The sequence below is a fragment of the Ziziphus jujuba genome, chromosome 2 (assembly GCF_031755915.1).
Source record: "Ziziphus jujuba cultivar Dongzao chromosome 2, ASM3175591v1".
In the NCBI taxonomy this organism is placed as follows: Eukaryota; Viridiplantae; Streptophyta; class Magnoliopsida; order Rosales; family Rhamnaceae; genus Ziziphus; species Ziziphus jujuba.
Window position 1 is genome coordinate 31,250,006 of NC_083380.1, and position 27,606 is coordinate 31,277,611.

The 27,606-nt window shown below is 33.6% G+C and overlaps 1 protein-coding gene and 1 long non-coding RNA gene across 3 annotated transcripts; both read left to right on the plus strand.

The window, feature by feature from the left end:
- The first annotated feature begins 2,770 nt into the window (after positions 1–2,770).
- On the plus strand, positions 2,771–5,358 carry LOC107404177 (ankyrin repeat-containing protein BDA1-like). Of its 2 annotated transcripts, XM_060814727.1 has the most exons (3): positions 2,771–3,473; positions 3,653–4,119; positions 5,191–5,358. In XM_060814727.1, the coding sequence occupies exons 1-3, from the start codon at positions 2,877–2,879 to the stop codon at positions 5,210–5,212; spliced, it is 1,086 nt and encodes a 361-aa protein (XP_060670710.1). In that variant the 5' UTR covers positions 2,771–2,876; the 3' UTR covers positions 5,213–5,358. The 2 variants fall into 2 exon arrangements, with proteins under 2 accessions (XP_060670710.1, XP_048330275.2); XM_048474318.2 differs by lacking the exon at positions 5,191–5,358 and having other exon boundaries at positions 3,653–4,644.
- Positions 5,359–10,221: 4,863 nt separating this feature from the next.
- Positions 10,222–13,968, plus strand: LOC132800605 (uncharacterized). The gene is made up of 3 exons (XR_009635783.1): positions 10,222–10,909; positions 11,092–12,633; positions 12,756–13,968. It is a non-coding gene; the product is annotated as an uncharacterized LOC132800605 (long non-coding RNA).
- The last annotated feature ends 13,638 nt before the right edge of the window (positions 13,969–27,606 follow it).

Consider the following 27,606-nt stretch of genomic DNA (forward strand, 5'->3'; position numbering starts at 1 on the left):
TTTTGTAGCAATCAACTCTTACGGAACATTCTTTCATGGAGACTTAAGGAAATGAGAAGTAAAACTTTATTATGTGTGCATGTGTATTTTTATAAATTTTATGTTTATGTATTTGGATTATATTATATTGTATTTTTTGAGAATATATGTTATTAAAATTATAAATTTGAACTTTGATATCTTTTATTGTATTTTTATTATATTTTTGGTCATTTTATTTATAGAAGAAATTTTTTTAATATAAATTTATCAAAAAAAATTATATTAATTATATGAAAAAAAACAAATGGGGAAACCGTCCCCGCACCGCCACCGATTGGGGAATCTGCGTCCCCGCCCCGCTTCTAAAAAAACGGGGAAAATTGCGGGGATGGGATGAAAAATCCCATACGGGGATGGAGACGGGATTTTAAAAACCGACCCCGTCCCGCCCCGTTGACATCCCTAATGACCTTTGAGGGATTGGTTGGGAATCTAAATTTGAGGCCAAATCCCCAATCTAATTTGGAGTCAAAATGCACTTTTCTGCTCGTGTTATACTAGCTCTATCGCTTTGTTTATTTACTTATTATTATCATTTTTTAAAGCGGCAATTGCTTAAACTTTGTTGTCAATTTGGGTTCCATCTTGCATATTGGAATTCATTCATTATCCATTATTGGAGCCCAACAGAAAACGTCAAGTTGGGTTCCATCTTGTATATTAGAATCCATTATCCAGTGTTGAAGCCCAACAAAACGGAATGAAGGGAATGAGAGTAATAATAATAATAATAATAATAATAATAATAAAAGAAAGAAAACAAGGAGCTACTAAAAACATCTTATTGTTGGAGGGCATGGTCCAATTTATGTTGTTATTATCAATTGTAATTGTTATTTAAACTTTTGGATTAATATTTTTGGCTATTTTTCAACATTTTAGTACAATTGAAGTCCAAGAATTGATACCTAATTTGAAACTAAAGTAGCTTTCACTTGTGGAGTTAAATGTTTCTTTTTCTTTTTCTTTTTTTCTTTAAAAAAAATAATTCCAGTTTTGATATATGAAGTTATAATTATTCATCCTCGTTGTATGGATAGTTTTGATTTTTTAGGAATTATTTCCCAATCTATAATAATGAAATGCATAATAACGTGACTAAATATGTAATTTTAAATATTTTTTGAAATATAATTTACAGTTTTGATCACGTCAAATTAAAGGTGTTTTTAGAATATCATAAATCATTCCTATATATATTCAAATAGAATTATAAATATATTTATATATATAGTTATAGTTAGTATAAAAAATGAAAAATGAAAAAAGAAAGATACATATAATTCTTCTTCTTCTTCTTCTTCTTCTCCTCCCCCCCCCCCCCCCCCCCCCTCTCTTTTTTCCTGTTTTTTTGTTTTTTTTTTTTCTTGGTTGAAAACATATAGTTCTTCTTGACCAACAAAACCAAAACCAAATTATATAAACGTATAAGTACGATTCTCCTTCAAATAATTACACCAAATGATCCACCAATGATATTCACCCAAAAAAAATTATCAACATGATTATTATTACATCACCTGCAAATTAGATTTAACAAAGACAACAAATAGCCCAAAAGATAGAGAAAGAGAAGCCAACTGAGAAGCTTTCTTATTTGTCCTTTGGAGAGTAAAGCAGAACCAACAGCAGCCATGGTTGCAGCCAAAAGGTGTGATGCCGCTGTAAAAATGTAGAAAGGAGACAACCTTCAATCCCATCCCATCATATATAAGAGAAGCTTCGGTGCACCACCGGGTGCACATATACCCTTGCTTGAGGGTGTATATACACCCGTGTATTGAAGTCTTTTTTAACTAAAGCTAGTACTACGAAATTTCACAGCAGCAACTCAGCAAAATCTACAGTTTCAATAGTTAAAAGTAAGTTTTGACTGAAATGGCTGCTACGCTGAAGTAATGGAGTTTCCTGTGAACACTTTTGACTCTAAATCAGATTTTTTTTTTTTTTTAAATACTGCAAACAAAATAAATTTACCAAAAATTAACATAATAGTATTTTCACTTTATCTTTCATTTTCTTTAATAATTAAGTAAAATTTTTGAAATTCCCATTTTTAATATTTTATATATTTTAGTAGAAAAATGTTAAACTTATTTCAAATATTTTAACTATTAATAATAATTCAATAAAAAACAGAAGCTTTTTATTTTATTTTATTTTTATATATTTTAGTAGAAAAATGTTAAAGTTATTTCAAATATTTTAACTATTAATAATAATTCAATAAAATACGGAAGCTTTTATTTTATTTTATTTCTTTTCTACTAGGGAAGTTATTGGTTTTCTTATCCAAATATAGTTATCAAATGTAAAATTTACATGAAACACATAATAGCAGTCAACAAGCAATGAGCTTTGGAAATAAAAATAAAAATAAAAATAATAATAATAATAATAATTAAAGAAAAATATAAAATAAGTTCTTATCCAAATATACACAAATATAAACCTATAATAGCAGTTAAGAAGCTATGAGATTTGAAATTGAAAAATAACAATAATAATAATAATAATTAACGAAAAAATATATTAAAAAAATTAGCCATTATGATATTTGGTATACATGGAAAACAAATGTTTTTAGGTACCTGGTGGGAAACAGTCATATGTTGCAAACTACTGTTCATCACAGAAACAGTTTCTTAAGCAGTAAGAAAACGCGTTCACTTTAGTTGGGCTTTCTATATATTGCCAAACTAAACTTCTATTGTTCAAACCTACGCTAAATGATATATTAGTTTTTCACCTTCAAAATACTAGTTTTCTCCAAAGCTCCACTTTAATTTTAGCAGCTTTAGTACTCCTGATCATCATCATATTTGAGACCAAGAATGGAGGAAAATTTGAAAACTGCAGCTCAAAATGGAGACATCAACATGATTTACAAATTACTTGCGGAGGATCCATATGTTCTGGATCGCATCGATGATGTTCCATATATTGATACTCCTGTGCATATAGCAGCTTCTTTTGGTCATGTTCAGTTTGCGAGGGACATTATGAGATTGAAACCATCATTTGCTCGGAAACTAAACCAAGATGGGTTTAGCCCCATGCATTTGGCCTTGCAGAAAGCTCAAACCAAGATGGTTCTTGGATTTCTAAACTATGAAAGCGATCTTGTTCGGGTTCAAGGGAGAGAGGGTAAAACTTCTCTTCATTATGTAGCTGAACAAGGAGATGTTGATCTCTTGACTGAATTCTTATCAGCTTGCCCTCAGAGTATCCAAGATGTGACCATTCAAAATGAGACTGCTTTGCATATTGCAGTGAAGAATAGCCATGTTGATGCTCTTGATTTCTTACTTGGAGGACTACGCCGAGCCTGCTATCGAGGTTCTGGCATCCAAGAGGGAAAAATCATAAACTGGAAGGACGATGAAGGGAACACTGTGCTCCACATTGCAACTGCTATGAATCAATCTCAGGTAAGCCTCTAATCTATTTAGTACTTTTGTTTTAGTATTAGCAGTCTTGAAATTCTGTTCAGAGTGGCTTTGCCTGTGAAGATCTGTCTACTGAAGGACAGTACTCCATTAAATTTGTTAGACTAGGCTATTTTAAATTGAGTTCAGCCACTAAATCTTAATCATTGTTGGATCTTCAGGCAGTGAGATTGTTAATAAGTAGTAATATTGAAGTAAATGTCAAGAACTCAAGGGGTTGCACTGCTCTGGATATCTCAGATCCTAACAACGGACAAGTTAGAGAAAATCTGCTCAACCCTGGAGCTTTAACTGCTCAATTACGTCCCCAAGTTTCCAACAACTCCAGAGATCGTCTGAGATCAAATCTGTCATTCAGAGAAAGTACTGCAATATCTCTTTCTCGTTTCAAAAATAATACAAGTAATGATACACGCAATGTGTTCCTAGTAGTTGCGGCGCTGATTGTTGCGGCTACTTTCCAGGCTGGACTAACTCCCCCTGGAAGTTTTTTGCCGGACTTCAATGACGACAAGAGCAATAACACCAATGCTCTGAACATAACTCTTGTTAACACCACAAGTAGAATAAATACCACTGAAATTAGGCTCATTGAAAATGAAGGCAGTTCAAAAGCACATCAAATACGGTCAGTAACTGCATTCATTATAAGTAACTTACTCGTCCTGTTGAACGGCACAACTTTTTTTATTACCATAGGAGTTATATATTTCCTTCTCCCTGATGAGCAAACAAAAAGGCTGCTGTCCTTCCCTTTGTTTGCTTTGGCTGTGTGCTTTTCGTCTTTTTTTTTATTTAGTTATCCCATCATAGGAACCGCTGTACATATATCAATGCTACTGGTAGTTCGATTTTTAATCCTGAGATGATAAAGTGGCCTAAAATCTTCAGCCGTTTTTGAGAAACATGAAGACAGATTCTGTGAGAGATAGTTAAAATGATTAGTGAGTGCTATTGTATTATATGTTTTTCGGTCCCAATGCATGTACAAGGTAGGAACCACAGAATGTTGTGCTGTGTATTCCTAATGATGTGATCAAATGTTGTATTCTATGGAATATTTGGGAATGGAAATTTTATTTATTTGGTTGGTTTTGCTCAGTTAGTTTGATTAGTGTAATGGAAACAAATTAGTTTGATGACAAATACAAGTCGCGCGTTTGAATATAAGAAGAGTTGTAAAATTGCCTTACAGAATACATATGCATATCATTATTTTGTTTGGATTTTGAATTCCGGCCAAATTCTGTGGCTAAAAAACCATAAACTTTTAGATATCTGAAGAATGCTATAGAATCAGACCCTTCCCCTGCTCTCCATTCATCAGAGGAGGGAACACCAGTGCAACTAGATGAGACAATTTGCTGTCTTTTTTTTTTCTTTGGACCATACATAGAAGATGGACTTGAATTTATACTAATAACATATTAATGATAGATTCTGGTAAATCTAAACTAATTTCTCTATTTATCTCCCTTAGTACGTTGGAGGCAAAACAACCTAGCTTTCAGAGATTGCTTGTCAATTCAGTCAGCTAGACTATTACATTTTGAGGTTGTGTATATGTCATAATGCACACTTCAAAGTGCAAAAGAAGAGCTTGTAATATCATTGACACAGTCAGAAGTTTTGTAAGTAATGTCCTGCACTAGTTTGAGTTGAAACTTTCTGATTTTATGATCACTTAATTGATTCCCAGGTTTCTTGCAGTGGCCAAATAATGATACATAGCTTGGCATTCTGGTGAGGTTACCACCATAAATGGAACAACATTTGCCTGCAAAGCCATTACCTTATTCTTACAAGATTTGGTGGCGACTGTCTCAACTGCACCAGTACATACATGTTCCACCCAACTGGAGGTTTATGCCATCTCCAAGGATGCTAATTGAATGATTATCTATGTTTTATAGAGATTTTTGGATATTTTCGAACTTCTACAGTGACATAGGAAAAATGTCACGACTATGCTATCACAATCATTTTTAAATAATTTAAAATCCTTAATTTCCTTCAGCAGTAGTACTAATATAAGTAAAGGAAGGAGAAAGGAAATTTGATAATGGATGCAGCTACCTGCAGGAAACCAGTAGGAGGATATAATTTAATGAATATTCATTTACTAGAAACTTTTCTTGAAGTTTCATTCAATAAAATCTCAAATTAAACTGGGTAATAATGATTCATAAATTATTGAAGAAATCCAATGTTTAACCAAAAATATTTGTAGGAAACACTTAAGGACTAGTAATAATAATATATATTTTGATGTCATCTGTCCCAATCTAACTACTTTTGTTTTATAGAGAAAATAAAGACATTTCTAAGTCAAACTCAAACCCACACTCAACTTTTGTTGTACTTCTGATCATCATCAGTTTGAGACAAGAATGGAAGAAAACTTGAAACTGCTGCTGAGAATGGAGACATCAACGTGATTTACATTTCACTTTCAGAGGATCCATATCTTCTGGATCGCATCGATCATGTTCCATTTATTCATACTCCTTTGCATATAGCAGCTTCTTCCGGTCACATTCAATTTGCAAAGGAGATAATGAGATTGAAACCATCATTTGCTCGGAATCTAAATCAAGAGGGGTTCAGCTCCGTGCATCTAGCAATGCACAATGTCAAACCAAAGTGGTTCTTGGATTTCTAGACACTGAAAACGAACTTGTTCGGGTTCAAGCCAGGAGGGTAGAACTCCTCTTCATTATGTAGCTGAACAAGGAGATGTTGATATCTTAATTAAGTTCTTTTCAGCTTGCCCTCACAGTATCCAAGATAAGACTATTCAAAATGAGACTGCTTTGCATGTTGCAGTGAAAAATCAAAGGTTGACGCTATTTATTTCTTACTAGGAGTACTGCATAGAGCCAACCATGAAGGTTCTAGTATCCAAAAGAGAAAAATTATAAACTGGAAGGATGATGATGGCAACACTGTGCTCCACGTTGCAACCACTATAAATCAACCACAAGTAAGGCTCTAATCCATTTAGTATTTTTTTTGTTTTTTTTTGTTTTTTTAAGCCATGAACATTAATCTTAACATCTTCTTGGCTAAACGTTATTCATTAATCGATAAACGTAGACAGAGTCAGTGAGAGTGTTAAAATCTATGATATCTTAGATCCAATTATACGAACAAAGGAGGAAATAGAGAATGTGTGAATATCTACTTATCATGATGTGTGAATATCTACTTAATCATGACATGATCAAATGGCATATTCTTGTAATATTTCTGAATGTAAATTTCTTTTGTTGATTGGCTTTGCTTATTTGTTTGATCAAATTCCAATGTGAGATGCAACATTCTCTAATCACTAAATGCAGCTAAAAGAAAAATTAAATTCCCGAACTTTTTTTTTTTTTTCCCCTTATGCATTGCCTACGAGAAGGTCATAGTCAACCTCCTAACATACAAACTCGCTCATCCAAGCTCCTTTGTTTTCTTTTGCCAGAAAAAAAGATGGGTGGTTTTCACAAACCTTGAGAGGCTATCCTTTTTTCATCGTGGTTTCAAACATTGATTTGTCATTTTGGTTTATTGGTTTGTTTCTGTTTTTGATGTTTTCTTTATTTCAGAAAATTTCAAATGGAAAAACAGATCAAGGGAAGGAAGAAAATTCCCTGTATAATTCCTGTACCATCGTTGTCATGTAATGTTCCTAAGTCCGTTTCCATCTTGGCGTGTTTCAACGAATGCTATTACTTCTACACATGCATGAGCTCTACAGTCTACATTCATGCAGGAAAATGGAAAATCAACTTCTCCAATCAATTTTCTGGCCTCAGTTTTCTTCTGCAGACCCGCAGGCCAGTCAACTCCATTCCCAACGCATTTCTATTGTTCCTCTCTTCATTACAGATTTCCTTTCCCCCAGACAACCCAAAAACCCGGTCTTTGTGTCTTTTCTTCCCCCTTTTACTCTCTCATTTCTCATTTTCTTCAACCTGAACCAAAGAGAGTCGCATATATATAATACAGAACAAGAAATAGCGAAGGGAAATCTTCTACACTAAGCAAAAATGGTCTGGTACATGGTCAAAGCATTTCTATGCAATATCTTGGCAATGCAATGCCATTGGAGATGCTCTAAAGTTAAACAAAATGAATATCCTAAAAATGTAAAAATTAATGTGAATTTTCTTTTTCTTTTTTTTTTAATAATTTCTAAAAATTGTAATTCTCAAAACTTTAAGAAAAGAAATGGCAAAATGAGTTGCATACAAACCCACGCCGAGCATCTTCTATTTTTACATATGGTTGGTATCACACGTCATGTATACAAAAAGGATTAGCTGAAAAAAAAAAAAAAAAAAAAAAAGGGGGTCAAATAGGGATGGTGTTTAATTAGAATTCGGGATGGGTTTATGAATTAACTCGGGAGTAATCTTCCCTGGTTTTGAGTTATGAACAGGGGCCTTTTACTTTTTTTTTTTTTTTTCTCTTTCATTTATTTTATTTTATTTAATACTTAAATGAATGAACAAGGCTTTCAAGGTTTCTCAATTATTTCATCCAATTATCAAGAATGTTATAATATGTGGAATGTTATAAGAGAATACCCCCATTTCATAAATTCTTTTATGTTATAATTTGTGGAATGTTATAAGAGAATACCCATTTCATAAATTCTTTTAGTCATGTCACTAAATATTCAAATAAAATTATAAATATATTTATATATATAGTTATAGTTATTATAAAATAAAAATAAATAAAAAAGAATGATACATATAGTTCTTCTTCTTCTTCTTCCCTTTCTTTTTTTTTTTTTTTTTTTTTTTTTTTGGTGAAAACATATAGTTCTTCTTGACCAAAAAAACCAAAACCAAAACCAAATTATATAAACCTATAAATACGATCCTCCTTCAAATAATTACTCCAAATGATCAACCAATGATATTCACGCAAAAAAAAAAAATGATCAACCATGATTATTATTACATCACACGCAAATTATATTTGCCAAGGACAGCAAATAGCCCAAAAGATAGAGAAAGAGAATCCAACTGAGAAGCTTTCTTATTTGGCCTTTGGAGAGTAAAGCCGAACCAACAGCAGCCATGGTTGCAGCCAAAAGGTGTGATGATGCTGTAAAAATATAGAAAGGAGATAACCTTCAATCCGAACAACATAACTGCTTCTTTGACAGACCTAAATGGTGCACGAGTGTCAATCTCCGCCCGCCCAGCTACCACGGCAGCATTGCTTTCTTCTCCGTCCATTTTCCGAATATTTGCTGTGAATTGTATTTGTCAATGAGCAGGTTTTCTTTTCAAAGAGATAAACACAATGCTGATCGATGGGACTTACTGAAAGTCAAATGGATTGATAGAGGTGGTGACAAAGATCTGCTTTTTATATACCAAATTAAGAGAGAGGTTTGTTGCTAATGGGATATGATTTTTATTTTTATTTTAATTCTTTTGGGTTTCTTTAAAGGTGGTTAATTAAAATCATGGGGATTTTGTTTTCTTCGCGTCCACTTCACTGGAATTTTGTTAATTGAGGTTGACAAGGGTGGTTGGACCATCTTGATTCTGTTTGTTATGCCTTCATTAGACCTGCTTCTGTTTCACTAGATATACTCTCCTCTATGGGCTCCACTAAGAGAGAAGTTCCAATTAATCCCAACAAGTACAAAAAATTAAAAAAAATTAAAAAAAAATGGCAAATTCTTTTAATGCTTTCAGGTTCAATTAAAGAGGATTTGCAAATTCTTTTATGGATAAAAACGAAAATCGATGAATGTGTAAAAATGAAATAAAAGAAAACAAAAAAGGAAATTTGGACGACTCGGTGCTGATTGGTTGTGCTTGTGGGTTCCTTTTTTGGGCTTGTGTGGGTTACCCAAACCTTGTTGACCAATTTAGATTTGATTCTGGTTTTAGAAAACCCAAACCTTATTGATGAATCCAGCCCAAAACTTTGATAGGCCACCTGTACAACGGATTCGTAAAAGAGTCCATGCAGTTGAAATTCCAACCGTGAAATTATTTTTACGGGCATCGTCCTCGTTGCTTTGGGAGGAAGAAAAATGACGTTGAAAGTGGACGTCACAAGTTTGACTTGTCCAAAAAGAAAAGAAAAAGTAGTAAATTTACTTTTCCAAAGAGAAAAGATGAAGTATAAAACTTTAAAGCAAAAATGCAGTTTAATACTTTTATTTTTATAATTTGTCATTTTATTAGTTATAATTTTTTTTAATATTTAATATATTTTTTTATTTTTAAAATATTATACTTAATCTAAATCTGTTAAATTATAATGGAAATCGTGAAAATGATCAGATGCATCTCACGTGATTTCAAAATTAATTTTTTTTTCCAAATTTTTATTTAAAATTCAAAAGCTTTATCTTCCTTTTTTTTTAAAGAAAAATATAAAATAAGTTTTTATCCAAATATACACTAATATAAACATATAATAGCAGTTAAGAAGCTACGAGATTTGAAATTGAAAAATAACAATAATAATAATAATAATAATTAATGAAAAAATATATTAAAAAAATTAGCCATTATGATATTTGGTCTACATGGAAAACAAATGTTTTTAGATATCTAGTAGGAAACAATCATATGTTGCAAACTACTGCTCATCATAGAAACAGTTTCTTAAGCAATAAGAAAACGCGTTCACTTTAGCTGGGCTTTCTATATATTGCCAAACTAAACTTCTATTGTTCAAACCTACGCTAAATGATATATTAGTTTTTCACCTTCAAAATACTAGTTTTCTCCAAAGCTCCATTTTAATTTTAGCAGCTTTAGTACTCCTAATCATCATCATATTTCAGACCAAGAATGGAGGAAAATTTGAAAACTGCAGCTCAAAATGGAGACATCAACATGATTTACAAATTACTTGGGGAGGATCCATATGTTCTGGATAGCATCGATGATGTTCCATATATTGATACGCCTTTGCATATAGCAGCTTCTTTTGGTCATGTTCAGTTTGTGAGGGAGATTATGAGATTGAAACCATCATTTGCTCGGAAACTAAACCAAGATGGGTTTAGCCCCATGCATTTGGCCTTGCAGAATGGTCAAACCAAGATGGTTCTTGGATTTCTAAACTATGAAAGCGATCTTGTTCAGGTTCAAGGGAGAGAGGGTAAAACTTCTCTTCATTATGTAGCTGAACAAGGAGATGTTGATCTCTTGACTAAATTCTTATCAGCTTGCCCTCAGAGTATCCAAAATGTGACCATTCAAAATGAGACTGCTTTGCATATTGCAGTGAAGAATCACAAGGTTGATACTCTTGATTTCTTGCTTGGAGGACTACGTTGAGCATACCATCAAGGTTCTCACATCCAAGAGAGAATAATCATAAACTGGAAGGATGATGAAGGGAACACTGTGCTCCACTTGGCAACCGCTCTGAATCAACCACAGGTTAGGCTTTAATCCATTTAGTACTTTTGTTTTAGTATTAGTAGTCTTGAAATTCGGATTCAGGGTGGCTTTGCCTCTGGACAACGGTTTATTGAAGGACAGTAATCCCTTTAAATTTGTTAAGCTAGGCTATTATAAATTGAGTTTAGCCACTAAATCTTTATCATTTTTTGGATCTTCAGGCAGTGAGATTGCTAATAAATTGTAATATTGAAGTAAATGTCAAGAACTCAATGGGTTTGACTGCTCTAGATATCTCAGATCCTAACAGCGGACAAGTTAGAGAAACTCTACTCAAAGCTGGAGCTTTAAATGCTCAATCACTTCCCCAAGTTTCCAACAACTCCAGAGATCGTCTGAGATCAAATTTGTCATCCAATGAAGGTGCTGTAACATCTCTTACTCGTAGTAGAAATAATGTAAGTAATGATACACGCAATGTGTTCCTAGTAGTTGCAACGCTGATTGTTACGGCGACATTCTAGGCTGCACTAACTCCCCCTGCAAGTATTTGGCTAGACTGCAACAACGACAATAACAATAACAACAATGTTCTGAACATAACTCTAGTTAACACTACAAGTAGAATTAATACTACTGAAATTTAGATCAATAAAAATGAAGTAAGTTCAAAAGCACACCAACTATGGACACTAACGAAGGCAGGTTTAAATAAATTTTACATGCTATTAAACGGCGTAACGTTTTTTGGTACCATAACGATTATCTATTTCCTTTTCCCTACTGGGAAAATAAAGGACCTGCTGTTCTTCCCTATACTTAGTTTTGTGATGTGCTATATATATTCTTGGGTAATCCCTTGTCCCAACAAAATCATTTTTCCTTTGTCAATTTTGCTGCTATATTTATTATATCATATTTGGATGATGGGGAAGCTTATAACCATCAAAATTTTTCTAAAAAGTCTTAAGCCAGATTCTGTGAGAGATCGTTAAAATGATTAGTGAGTGCTATTGTATTATCTGTTTTTTGGTCCCAATGTATGTACGAGGTAGGAACCACAGAATGTTGTGCTGGAACCACAGAATGTTGTGCTGGAACCACAGAATGTTGTGCCGTGTATTCCTAATGATATGATCAAATGTTGTATTCTATGGAATATTTTGGAATGGAAATTTTATTTATTTGGCTACTGAGAATGGGGACATCAACATGATTTACATTTCACTTTCGGAGGATCCATATCTCCTGGATCATATCGATCATGTTCTATTTATTCATACTCCTTTGCATATAGCAGCTTCTTCCTGTCCCGTTCAGTTTGTAAAGGAGATAATGAGATTGTATCCGTCATTTGCTCGGAAACTAAATCAAGAAGGGTTCAGCCCCATGCATGCAGCATTGCACGATGGTCAAACCAAAGTGGTTCTTGGATTTCTAGACACTGAAAGTGAACTTGTTCTGGTTCAAGGCAGGGAAGGTAGAACTCCTCTCCAATATGTGGCTGAACAAGGAGATGTTGATCTCTTGATTAAGTTATCATCAGATTGCCCTTAAAGTATCCAAGATAAGACCATTCAAAATGAGACTGCTTTGCATATTGCAGTGAAAAATCACAAGGTTGACACTCTTGATTTCTTACTTTGAGAACTGCAAGAGCCTACCATGAAGGTTCTGACATCCATGAGAGAAAAATCATAAACTGGAAGGATGATGATGGGAACACTGTGCTCCACGTTGCAACCACTAAGAATCAGCCCCAAGTAAGGCTCTAATCCATTTATTAATTTTTTAAGCCATGAACATTAATCTGTATAACTTGTTAAGCTAGGCTACAATAAATTTTGTTAAGCCACTAAATAAACATCATTTGTTGGATGTTCAGGGAGTGACATTCCAAGAACTCAAGAGGTTGCGTCACTGATTGAACTCAAGAGGTAGTGAGCATCCAATTAATAGTATATTGAAGTTAATGTCAAGAACTCAAAGGTATGATTGCTCCAGATATTTCAAATCCAAACAACAGACAAGTTAGGGAAACTCTACTTCATGCCCATGCTTTAGATGCTCTTGGAGGAGCTTGGCAGGACGACAATAACAATACCTCGACCAACAACACTCTTAACATAACTCTTCTCATCACAACTAGCAATCTTAATAATACCACAACAATCTCAGAACCACACCAAGTAGGGATGGTAACCATGTCGAGTCACTCTGTACATGTTTTCTTTGTCATTAACATCATAACGCTACCTACTACTACACTGGTTATCTATTTCCTAATCCCTAGAGAAGAAATGAGTTGGCTGATGAGAATCCCTATCCATTTTTTCACCATCTGCTATATGTTTTCTTGGCTAATCATATCTCCTGATACTACAATATTTGTTATTGTATTTTTTGGCACCGATATACCCAACAGGTTTATTTGGTTACTCCAGCAAATCCTTTATTCTGGGGAAGTTAATAAAATCTGGAGACAGATTCAGCGAGATAGTTAAAATGGGAGAAACCCGAGAATGTAGGATTAGTGTATGGGAATGGCTTCTTTTTTTTTATGTGAAAAAATATAGGGCCTTGTATCCAAATATAAGCACAATTGTAAATGGCCTAGCAGAATACGTGTATATCATCATGTAAATGGCCTATCTTTTTCTAATCTTAGGCGAGTATAGAAATTCAGGTTTAGGATGATTTTGCTTGTTGACTATCTCTTGAAGGACAGTAATCCCTTTGTTAAGATACGCTATTTTAAACTGAATCAAGCCACTAAAATATACATCATTTGTTGGATCTTTAGCAGTGAGATTGTTAATAAATAATAAAAGTGAAGTAAATGTGAAGAACTCAGTGGATTTGACTGCTCTAAATATCTCACATCTTAGCAGCAGATAAGTTAGAAAAACTCTACTTAGAGCTGGAGCTTTAGATGCTCAATCAGTTCCCAAGTTTCCAACAACTCCATAGGTCATCTATGATCCAATCTATCATTCAAAGAAGAATTTGTAATATCTTTTGCTCATTTCAAAAACAATACAAGGAATGATACTTGAAATCTATTACTAGTAGTTGCAGCGCTGGTTGTAAAGGCTAGTTTCAAAGCTGCACCAAGTCCCCTTGGTGGCATTTGGCACTTTCAAGAATGCAACAACAACAACAGCAATGCTCTGAACATAACTATGGCTAACGCCACTAGTAGTATCAATACTACTAAAATTAATCTCAATAATACCAAAGGGAGTTCAGAAGCACACCATCCAGGGACAGTAATTATGTCAATTTTCTATGGTCACTTGGTCGTTAACAATATAACACTTTTTCTACTACAACGCTGGTTATCTCTCTCCTTCTCCCTCGTAAGCAAATGAGTTGGCTACTGAGCATCTCTTTCTGTTCCTTTATTATTTGATGTACATTTTCTTGGCTAAACATTTCTCCCAAAATGGCAATCTTTGTTATTGTAGTTTTTGTAGTGATATATAATATAAAATAGCTTCTATTTGGTTGCTTCTTCATTGCTTTCATTCTGATGAAGTTGATCAAAAACGTAAAGAGGGTCAGTGAGAGTGTTACAATCTATGATACCTTAGATCCAATTATACGAACAGAGGAGGAAATAGAGAATGTGTGAATGTCTATCTATCATGACATGATCAAATGCCATATTCATGTAATATTTCTGAATGTAAATTTCTTTTGTAGATTTTGTTTGATCAAATCCTAATGTGAGATGCAACATTCTCTAACCACTAAATGTAGCTAAAAGAAAAATAAAATTCCCAAACTTTTTTTTTTCCTTATCCATTGCATGCAAGAAGGTCACAGTCGACCTCCTTGACATACAAACTCACCCATCCAAGCTACTTTATTTTCTTTTGCCACAAAATAAATGAGTGGTTTTCAGCAACATTGGGAGGCTACCTTTTTTTCTTCATGGTTTCAAACATTGATTTGTCTTTTTGTTTTGTGGTTCGTTACTGTTTTTTATGTTTTCTTAATTTATTTCAGAAAATTTCAAATAGACAAATAAATCAAGGGAAGGAAGAAAATTCCCTGTATAATTCTTGTAACATCGTTGTCGTGTAATGTTCCTAAGTCCATTTCCATCTTAGCATGTTTCAACAAATGCTATTACTTCTACACATGCATGGGCTCCACAGTCTATATTCATGCACGAAAATGGAAAATCAAGCCCTCCAATCAATTTTTTTGGCCTTAGTTTTCTTCTGCAGACCTGCAGGCTAGTCAACTTTGTAGGATTTTTAGAACAAAAAACACAGCAAAAAAAGAAAGAAAAAGAAAAAGAAGCTTAAACTGGGGTGTTGAACACACTTCGTTCATTTTGGACAGAACATATAAACATAAGTTTTTAGAAACAGCAAACCACCTAACTTTCACCTATTACTGCAATAATCATACTGCCAAAAGACAAGCCATATTTTGGCTACCTAATACAACAGTGTTTTTACCAAAAAGCTGAAAGTACAATAACTAATCATCACAAAGGAACTTATAACAGCAACAAAGTGACATTACACTAACACTCTTCCTTGGCACTTTTATTGGAAACACTAAGATCATTTCTTAATGTTTCAAACCTGTTTCTTGGCAAAGCTTTTGTCAAAATATCAGCATGCTAGACCTCAAAACTGTAATGAACTAGCTCCAATTCACCATTTCTTTCAGCTTCTCTCATAGCATGATATTTGACTGGAATATGCTATGTTCTTCGATGTTGACCTAGATTTTCAGCAATGGAAATTGCAGATTTGTTGTCACAATATATAATGGAAGCTTCTTCTTGCCTTTCAATTAGATCAACAAGCAACTTCCTTAGCCATAAAGCTTGATTTAAAGCAGCTGCAGCAGCAATATATTCAGCTTCAGCTGTGGTTAAGTAACTAAACCTTGTTTTTATGAACTCCATGAAAATAGACCTGAACCAAGAGAAAATAAGTATCTTAAAGTACTTTTTGAATCCTCCATGCTACCAACCCAATCACTATCAACATAGCCCATCAACTTCCTTCTTCTTGGTTTAAAAACCAAACACCATAGTCTATAGTACCTCTGATGTACCTTAGCATTCTTTTAGCTGCAAAATAATGCATATGTATTGGAGCATGCATAAAACTAGAAAGCAAACTCACAGAAAACATAATGTCGGGTATAGAAGCACACTAATACAGCAAACTTCCAATAAGGCTTCTATAGGCTGAACCTTCAATTTTAGTAGCACCATCTTCGAGTTCAAATTTTTTATTGTAAACCATTGGAGTGTCAACTGAATTACACTTCTCCATGTCAAACTTTTTGAGTAGTTCCACAGCATACTTCTCTTGGGAAAAGAAAATGCCATGACTAAATTGATATATCTCCATGCCAAGAAAGTAGGTCATCACTCCTAAATCTGACATTTCAAACACCTTTTACATTTCAAATTTGAACTGGAACACACTTTGTGAATCTCCTCCTGTAACAAAAAAGTCATCAACATATAAAGAAACAATCAATTTTTCATCATTTTAACCTAACTTTATATACAAAGTAGGCTCATTCTCACTCCTTTTAAATCCCTTTTCAACAAAGTGTGAGTCAATTCTACTATACCAAGCTCTAGGAGCTTGTTTCAAGCCATAAAGAGCTTTATGCAGTTTATAAACTTTGTCTTCGTTTTATTGAACAACAAAACCTTCAGGTTGTTCAATATATACTTCTTCCTGCAGGTAACCATTTAGAAATGTAGATTTCACATCTAAATGGTAAACTTTCCAGCCTTTTTGAGTAGTAAGTGCTAGTAGAAATCTGATTGACTCATATCTTGCAATTGGTGCAAACATATTTCCATAATCAATACCAGGTTGCTGCACATAATCTTTAACTACCGATCTTGCTTTATGCTTGTTTATTGTACCATTTGCATTGAGCTTGGTCCTAAAGACGCATTTCACTCCAATGGCCTTTTTGCCTTGAGGTTTGTTCACTAATTTTCAAGTTTTGTTTTTGTTTATCATACTGATTTCAGTTTTCATGGCCTCTCTCCATGTCTCAAATTGATTTGCATCATAGAAAGTAATTGGATCATACAATGCTAGGTTGCATCTCTCATATACATCAGTCAAGGGTTTTGTACCTCAAACATCGATAAAGGATTTTGTATCTCAGACATCGATCAGGAGTCTTGTACCTCGGACATCAATCAGGAGTCTTGTACCTCGGACATCAATCAGGGGTCTTGTATCTAGGACATCAGTCAGGGGTCTTGTATCTCGGGCATCGGTCAGGGATCTTGTATCTCGGACATCGAACAGTGGTCTTGTGTGAAGTCTCACATCGGTTGGAAAGGGGAATGAAGCTGTCAGGACCTGTCCAAAATTTCTTACCAGAACCCTAGACAAGCCCTGATCCCAGGGAAACTCTACCGGATCCTCCAATGGAAAATCCGGCAGAACCTCCCCTAAGGGTTGAACTTACCACAATTTTCCTACACTAAAAATACACTTCTATATACACCACCTTATTCCTTCCACATTATTACAATTTAAGTTCCACAACTGGCAGCACTTCAATAACAAATTATATAAAAGGCATATAATGGAATTAATTTAGTAAATAACCAATTACGATATACCATCATAGATTCTCGTCCGCCCACACCACCCACTTAGTGCTACACATGTCAAATACTTTTTAAATATCGTTTTACAAATATGCCAATGCGTAACATAGAAAGAAAGGTAAAAACAACATCACATTAACAATTAAAAAATATAACAAACGTTTTAATGATGATGGTAATGATGTAACTTGCCTGAGGGCTATTATATTCCCATACATATATTAATGCAACTTGCCTGAGGGCTATCTCACCTACCCAAAGGCTACCACTTGTCCGAGGACTATTATACTTGTCCGATGGCTATCTTTCTTGCCCATAGGCTGTGATACTTATCCGAAGGTACCATATGGTAGTAATAATAATAAAAACAATAACAAAATTATAACAGCTATAATTATAATAATGATAATAATAGGAATTGGAATTACAATAAAAATAATCATTATAAGTAATAATAACAATCCCGATAACAATAACAATAATGATTAAATAAATAGTTAAATACAATTGATATTAATAAGAATATAATAACATCATTAAGAATATTAGTAAGAAATTAATTCACAAATAGATAACATAACATAAATACGTAAAATCATATCTTAAAATCCATAGCATAAAATGAAATATGTATGCTCGTAATAGAGATACGTACAATACCTTCTAACATGTTACGTGATCCATGATTCCAGCTATCGCCGGCACTCTGCTACCAATACAAACTAGGGTGGTTGCCTATATTGGCCGTCCGATCCCCTGGACTCATAGGCAACATGATTATGGGGCTAGCTCTACATGGACTACATTGGTTCGTCGCCTCCGTATGGTGCGGTATATGTAATATAATATCAAACAATATAACATACAAATATATGTACGAACATATATATAAAAAAAAATACTTGATGCACCATACTATATACTAGTGGTGCCCGAAGGTACCCAGCGTCCCGAGCATCGACTGATGGAAGGTTAAAGAGAGAAACTTGCATACGGTCGCTTCGGCGTCCCGACAGCGCTGCTGCTTAAACCGTCATCCCCGCCATGGAGGGGGAAGCAGCTTATGGCCAATATCAAACTTGCCTGCCCTCGGTCCGATGGCAACTCACGGGAGACACTACAACTTGCGCGCTTATCATAATCACATATACAGTACAAAACACCAGTACGTGTATGGGTGCATCTAAAATAAATAACCATATTTATTATTAAAATACGCAATTTTTTCAAAATTCATCGTGGGAATTATACCATTTTTCAAATTCACCATCCCACATTTTTCTTAAATAACACCAGCATAAATCCACCGATAATAATATACAAATAATTTTTTCCCAAATCATAAAATTAATTAAATAATATTCCAAAGGCATAATTATATAATTTGAAACCACCAAACTTAACCAATATTTTCCTTGAAATATTTAAAACCAAATCATGCCCAAAAATAATATTAAATGAAAACACATTGCTCATACGTAATGAATACAATTAAATCACAATAATAAAAATCAAGAATTCCTTAATAAACCAAATTTACATTTAGCATCAATAAACATAATAAAATTTAAATCATAATTTCATAAAATTAGTCTCTTCCACAATAATTCAATTCAACACAATTTGGCATTTTCAATATAAATAATAACTTAGTTAAATATCCAACACATAAAATTCATTCTTCAAATATTTAATTAACATAAAATATACTTAATTCAACAACCCAAAATATAAATATGAGGCAATATATATACTAAATCAACATAACTTAGCATCATAAATTTAAATAGCAGTTTCTTAATATTAAACACATATGATCTAATAAATTCTATATAACGAATATATTTAAATCACATTAAAATAACACATTAAAATCAAATAACAATATCTCTTAAAATTTAAAACATATATGATATACTTCAAAATTTTGAATGATCTAAAATGCATACGTATAAATGTTTTGATGCACACAAGCACATAGATATATATATATTCACACACACACACACATATATATCCACATATATATAATTATGTATTTCCATATAACATCACACATCTCCATATATATATATATATATATATATGTATATGTCCATTAACAATACATATAAATATATATATATACATACATATATGCATCATATGTTTACCGTACATGTGTATATATATATATATATCAATCTATACACATGCTAACTATAATTTTTGTGTAATAATTCCAATCAACATAACAAGTAAACTCACAAAATCTATAACAATCCGTTTACACCTTCTGTTTAATATTATCAACATTGTCCACTCTAATTTGATAGAAAATCAGATGAACCCGTATGGCCTAAACTGCAATTTTGGGATTTTTCAATATCTTGACAATTAATTCAAATTAACCATTTCTTTAGCCTCTAACAATCATTAAGAACCCAAATGTAATGTCAATTGGCTAAGGACTTGTCCAATCTCTATCCAATTTCAACATAAACACAACCTAACTCCATCAATGGCAACTTCCTAATTACTCAATTATAATTCACATTCTAGCAACCGATTTGAAGCTTATGATGAGAGCATCAAAAAGATACCTTCAATTGTTCCAACCGCCGCCGGAGGTCACCGGAATCCTACCGTGAAGTTGCTGTCGAAATGGGTCTCTTGTCATATCTCACGAATGAGCAGGATTTGAGCCAATCCAAGCTTGAAAACGGATTCAGGGGGCCCAAATTCATGGGAAAAGACCAGTCACGCCACCGGTAGCCGCCGGAAAACTAGTCAACAAGGAGGACGCCGGCCGCCGATGTTGGGCGCCGATCCCAGGAAGTCCGTCGGCCAACCAGCCGAAGAATCAACAGCTGAGCTCGCCTGGCCATGGGCAGTCCCATCGCCTGGTGCGTGTGGCCGTCCGATGGCTGGAAGAAAAAAATGCAGACCGAGAGAGAGGGACCCGTTGAGAGGAAGAAGAAGAAGGAGAAGAAGAAGAATAAAGTCCCGTGTTCCCCCCCCCCCCCCCCCCCCTTTTTTTTCCCACGTGGGGAGAAGAAAAGAAAAAGAAAAAGAAAATGAATAAACAATTATATAAAATAATATTATTGTATAGAATAATAATAAAATAATATGGTATTTAATCTTGGTTGACATGTGGCATTTTAGCATTGTGACATATGGCACCCTTTAATAAGTCATACGTGGCATACTGTCCACATATTTAAAAATAATATTAAAATAATATTATTTTTGAAAAATTTGCAGGTCCATAAATTTTTAACCAGATGTCCAATTTAAGCGTGTCGGTAGTCCATGAACTCGTACCGACGAGTACTTCACAACCATGCATGAGTCAAAGCTCAACTTTGCATGAACAAAAAGTCAACTCGGGCATCCCTTGGACAGTTTGGACCTCAACTTGTTTTGCTCATAACTTTCAAATCGTAGCTCCGTTTTCAACGTGGTACTAGTCTATGAACTCGTGAGAACGTGTATTTTTTAACGGTACCTTGGTCAATGTGAAATTTTATCAGGAGCAAAAGTCAACATTTGACCCCTTCTCGGTCAACGACGGTCAAACCCGGTCAACCTTGGTCAAATTTGGGAAATTTCCGGTGTACTTCGAGATGGGGTGTTACAGAAGCACTCCTTATAATGGGATGTAGATACATTTCCCTTGCGAGGCCTTTTAAAACCCTGCGGGCTGGATTTTAAGAAGATTCCCCAGCCCAAAGCGGACGATATCACATGCTGGTCTGGGCTGTTACAGATGGTATCAGAGTCAGTACCCGGATTGGTGTGCCATCGAGGACGCTGGACCCCAAGGGGGGAGAATTGTGAAGTCTCACATCAGTTGGAAAGGGGAATGAAGCACTCCTTATAAGGGGATGTGGATACCTTTCCTTTGCGAGCCCTTTTAAAATCATGTGGGCTGGGTTGTAAGAGGATTTCCCAGGCCCAAAGCGGACAATATCACATACGGGTGTGGTTTGGGCTGTTACATCTTGTACCTCAGATATCAGACAGAAGTCTTGTATTTCGGACATCGGTCAGGAGTCTTGTACCTCAAACATTGAACAGGGGTCTTGTATCTAGGACATCGGACAGAGGTCTTGTATCATGAACATCAGTTAGGGGTCTTCTACCTCGGACATCATATAAGGGTCTTGTATCTCGAATGCTTTTCTCATATACATCAGTGAAGGATCTTGTACCTCAGATTCCAACAGCATCTTCATCATTTGAATCGGTCTCCTTTTAAATTTCATCATGTTCTTGGATAGAATTCTTTTCTGAAGCTCGAGCTTCACTCTTTTTCCAATTCCAAATAGCAACTTTATCAACTTTAACATTCCTACTAACAATTAGCTTGTTAGTCTTTAAATGATATACTATGTACCTTTTTGTGTTGCTGCTGTAACCAACAAAAATTCTCACATCAGCTTTTTGATCCAACTTGTCTCTTTTAATTTGAGGAACATGTATATAAAAAATGCTCCCAAATATCTTCAAATGCTCCACAATAGGCTTGACTCCATACCACACCTCATATGGAGTTTTGAACTCCAATGCTTTAGTTGGTAATCTATTTAGTAAATACACCAAGGTATTCACTGCTTCAGCCAAAAACTCCTTTGTTAATTTCTTCTCAAACAACAAGCATCTACACATCTCCATAATAGTCATGTTCTTTCTCTCACTAATCCCATTTTGCTGAAGAGTATAGGGAGAAGTCAGCTGATGTTGAATTCCTGCTTCTTTGCATTGCAACTCAAACTTTTGAGCTGTATATTTAGTCCCATTATCTGATCGAATCACTTTGATGCGACATTTTGTTTGATTTTCAACCATGGCTTTAAAGCTGGTGAATATCTCAGCAACTTTAGATTTTGTTTTAAAAAATACACCCAACACATTCTAGAGAGATCGTCTATGAAAGTGAGAAAATATCTACTACCATTGATAGAATTCTCACTCATAGGTCCACATATATCACTATGAATCAACTGAAGCTTTTTAGAGCTTTCTAAGCCCCTTTCGAAGGGAATGGTAGCCTTTGTTGCTTACCAAGCTAACACAGTTTACACACTTCCAGATTTTTGCAACAGCAGGCATATTCTCTACCAATTTTTTTTCATGCATTAGATTCAAAAAGTCATAGTTCAAATGATCAAGTCTTTTATGCCACAACTTAGATTCATCACTAATTTTGGCATAAAAAACATTGTTTCCCTTCTTGTTCCACTCTACCATAAAGCTTTTATATTTCATTCCAACATTTAGAATTTCACTCCATGTTGATCATATATTGTGCAAGACTTATCTTGAAAATGCAAAGAATATCCATTTTCAAGCATGTGTCCCACACTCAACAAGTTTTGATTAATTTCGGGTACATATAACACATTTGAAATGAGTTTAGTGCCTGTTGAAGTTTTCATAGCCACATTTCTTTTACCTTGAACTTGAATAAAATCTCCATTTTCAATTTGGATTTTGGAAACAAAGCTTCAGTCCAAGGTCTTGAAGAGATCAGCATCATGAGTTATATATTGAGTGCAGCCATTCTCCACCAACCAAGCTTCTTTGCTGCCGTTTTCTGCATAACATGTAGCAACAAACAGCTTTTCCTCACTTTGCCATGCTTCATCAGCAACTTGTACTTGGTGTACTTATTGCATTGGTCCTCCTTTGTTTTTGCAAACTTTTTCAATATGTCCAAGTTGTTTGCAAGTTCTACATTAAACATTAGGCCTAAACTAAAAATATTTTTCAGGATAGTTGTCCTTTTTGCAATGAGAGCACTTCATAAACTTCTTTCTTTCACCCTCTCTGCTTTTTCCAGCACCATGTTTTCCTTTGACATTACTTCCTCCACCTTGCTGCTTCCTTTGATTATTGTTTGCTGGAGCCTTATGTCTTTATAGTGCTAGAAAGCACTTTATGAGGTTTCTTCTTGTCTTATAGATTTTCTTTGTTCAGTTGCTTGTAAAGCATTAACAAGCTCTGACAAAGAAATTCGATTTAGGTCTCTAGACTTTTCCAAGGATGAGATCTTTGCTTCGAACTTTTCTGGTAAGCTGATAGCACTTTCTCCACCACTCTTTTATCTCCTAGCTCCTCTCTAAGAATTCTGATCTGGTTTACTACCTTCATAAGTTTGTTAATGAAGTCTTTTACCAACTCAGAATCCTTCATTTTTAAAGTTTCGAACTCCCTCCTTAAGTTCAATACCTGCATTTGTCTTATTCTTGTACTTCCATAGAACTCTTCTTACAGCTTGTCCTAGACCTCTTTAGCTGTAGTGCAAGCCATAATTCTGGTGAACATCAGTTCTGAAACACCAGCATGTAAGCAGATAAAGCCTTAAACTTTTTAGCAATCTCCCCACTATGTTGCTTTATTTGAGCGATAGTGAGATTTGCTGTCAAAGGGGGAGGATTTCTTTCGGTCTCTATAACTTTCCATAAGTCAAAAGCTTGAAGGTAAGCTTTCATTTTTATAAACCACATGGCATAATTTTCTCCAGAAAATATAGGAGGTGATGGAGTAGAAAAATGAGTTAAAGCTATTTTTAAAAAGGGAAGAAAGGTATAAGGAAGTTTTTTGTGTATATATATATATATATATTTTACTGTTTCAGTCACAGCCCCACTAAGATCAGTAGAGCTCTGATACCATTTGTAGGATTTTTAGAACAAAAAACACAGGCAAAAACGAAAGAGAAAGAAAAATAAGCTTAAACTGGTGTGTCTTCGTTCATTTTGGACAGAACATATAAACACAAGTTTTCAGAAACAGTAAACGACCTAGTTTTCACCTACTACTGCAATAATTATATTGCCAAAAGATAAGTCATACTTTGGCTACCTAATACAACAGTGTTTTTACTAAAAAACTGAAAGTACAGTAACTAATCATCACAAAGCAACTTATGACAGAAATAAAAGTGACATTACGCTAACAAACTTCATTCTCATCATATGCATTTACATTGTTCCTCTCTTACCTACAAATTTCCATTCCCCCAATGAACCGAAAACCCTCTCTTTGTATCTCTTCTCCCATCTTCTATTCTCTCATTTCTCAGTTTTCTTCAATCTGAATCAAAGAGAGTTGCACATATATAATACAGAACAAGAAATAGTGAAGGGAAATCTTCTACACTAAGCAAAAATGGTTTGGTATATCGTCAAAGCATTTCTATGCAATATGTTGGCAATGCAATGCCATTGGAGATGGTTAAACAAAATGAATATCCTAAAAACGTAAAAATTAATGTTAATTTTCTTTTGCTCTTTTTTTTTTTATATAATTTCTAAGAAGTGTGATTCTCAAAACTTAAAGGGGAAAAAAAAGTTGGCAAAATGAATTGCATACAAACTCATGCAGAACATCTTCTACATCTTGTTGGTATCAAACGCCATGCATGTAAAAAGGATAAGCTGAAAAAAAAAGGGGTCAAATAGGGATAGTTTTTAATTAGAATTCGGGATGGGTTTATGAATTAACTTGGGAGCAATCTTCCCTGGTTTTGAGTTATGAGCAAAGGTCTTTCACCTTTTTTTTTTTTCATTTTTTTTTATTTAATACTTAAATGAATGAACAACGCTTTCAAGGTTTCTCAATTATTTCATCCAATTATCAAGAATGTTATAATTTGTGGAATGTTATAAGAGAATACCCCCATTTCATAAATTCTTTTATGTTATAATTTGTGGAATGTTATAAGAGAATACCCATTTCATAAATTCGTTTGGTCATGTCACTAAATATGTTAAATCAAATAAATAACTAAAAAGATATGATTAAATGTTGTAATTAACATCAAAATTAGCAATATAAATTAGCAAGCGGATAAAAAAAAATTATAAAAAAGTATCAATATAAAATCTTGATGGACTCAATGGATTAGAAGTATTAGATCTCTCAAATAACAACATCTCAGGTGAGATCTCCAACATTTCTTACAGAATTATGATCCTTGATGTAGTTGATACTTTCTAAAAATGGCCACTAAGGAGTTATTCCCATTTTTAGGGAGCGGGTTGTGATTGAAAGTAGTAGAAACAAGGATTTGAAGAATGGCACAAAAATCAAATACTTCCCCTGCATCAGAGGAAGGAACAACACTGGAAAGTGAATTTGGCTTTTTTTTTTTTTTTTTGGCAGCTTTTTCCTCTTTATTCTAAGAAAATAAACTTGTAATTATATTAAGATAACATAACAGATTCAGCATAACCAGAGTAATTAAATAATAATAAAAGAAAGAAACAAGGAGCTACTAAAAACATCTTATTATTGGAGGGCATCGTCCAATTTATGTTGTTATTATCAATTCTTATTGTTATTTAAATTTTTGGATTAATTTTTTGGCTATGTTTTTCAAAATTTTGGTACAATTAAAGTCCAAAAATTGATATCCTAATTTGAAACTAAAGTAGCTCTCACTTGTGGAGTTAAATGTTCCTTTTTTTAAAAAAAAAATAATAATAATTCCAGTTTTGGTATATGAAGTTATAATTATTCATACTCGTTGTACGGATAGTTTTGATTTCTTAGGAATTATTTCCCAATCTATAATAATGAAATGCATAATAAAATGACTACATATGTAATTTTAAATATTTTTTGAAATATAATTTATAGTATTTATCACGTCAAATTAAAAGTGTTTTTAAAATATCATAAATCATTCCTATATATTTATATATATAGTAACAGTTATTATAAAAAATTAAAAATTAAAAAAGAAAGATATATATAGTTCTTCTTCTTCTTCTTTCCTCTTTCTTTTTTTTTTTTTTTTTTTTTTTGGGGTTGAAAACATAGAGTTCTTCTTGACCAACAAAACCAAAACCAAATTATATAAACCTATAAGTACGATTCTCCTTCAAATAATTACACCAAATGATCAACCAATGATATTCACCCAAAAAATGATCAACCATTATTATTATTACATCACATGCAAATTAGATTTGCCAAAGACGACAAATAGCCCAAAAGATAGAGAAAGAGAAGCCAACTGAGAAGCTTTCTTATTTGGCCTTTGGAGAGTAAAGCAGAACCAATAGCAGCCATGGTTGCAGCCAAAAGGTATGATGATGCTGTAAAAATACAGATAACCTTCAATCCCATCCCATCATAGCTAAGAGAAGCTTCGGTGGACCACCGGGTATACATATACCCTTGCTTGAGGGTGTATATACACCCGTGTTTTGAAGTCTTTTTTAACTAAAGCTAGTACTAAGAAATTTCCCAGCAGCAACTCAGCAAAAGCTACAGTTTGAATAGCTAAAGCTAAGTTTTGACTGAAATGGCTACGCTGAAGTAATGGAGTTTCCTGTGAACACTTCTGACGCTAACTCAGATTTTATTTTTTTTATAATTTTTAAATACTGCAAACAAAATAAATTTACCAAAAATTAACATAATAGTATTTTCACTCTATCTTTCATTTTCTTTAATAATTAAGTAAAATTTTTTAAATTCCCATGTTTAATATTTTATATATTTTAGTAGATATTTCAAATATTTTAACTATTAATAATAATTCAATAAAAAACAGAAGCTTTTGTGTTATTTTATTTTTTTTCTACTAGGGAAGTTATTGGTTTTCTTATCCAAATATAGTTATCAAATGTAAAATTTACATTAAACACATAATAACAGTCAACAAGCAATGAGCTTTGGAAATAAATAATAATAATAATAATTAAAGAAAAAATATAAATTAAGTTCTTGTCCAAATATAAACTAAACCTATAATAGCAGTTAAGAAGCTATGAGATTTGAAAATGAAAAATAACAATAATAATAATAATAATTAATGAAAAAATATATTAAAAAAATTATCCATTATGATATTTGGTATACATGAAAAACAAATGTTTTTAGATATCTGGTACTGGTAAGAAACAATCATGTGTTGCAAACTACTGCTCATCACATAAACAGTTTCTTAAGTAATAAGAAACACCTTTAAAAAAATAAAAATAAAAAAAAAAGACCTCTAAAAGAAATTATGGACAAAAGAAAGTGGAAAGGGTCCACTTTAGCTGGGCTTTCTATACATTGCCAAAGTAAATTTCCATAGTTCAAATCTACACTAAATGATATATTGGTTTTT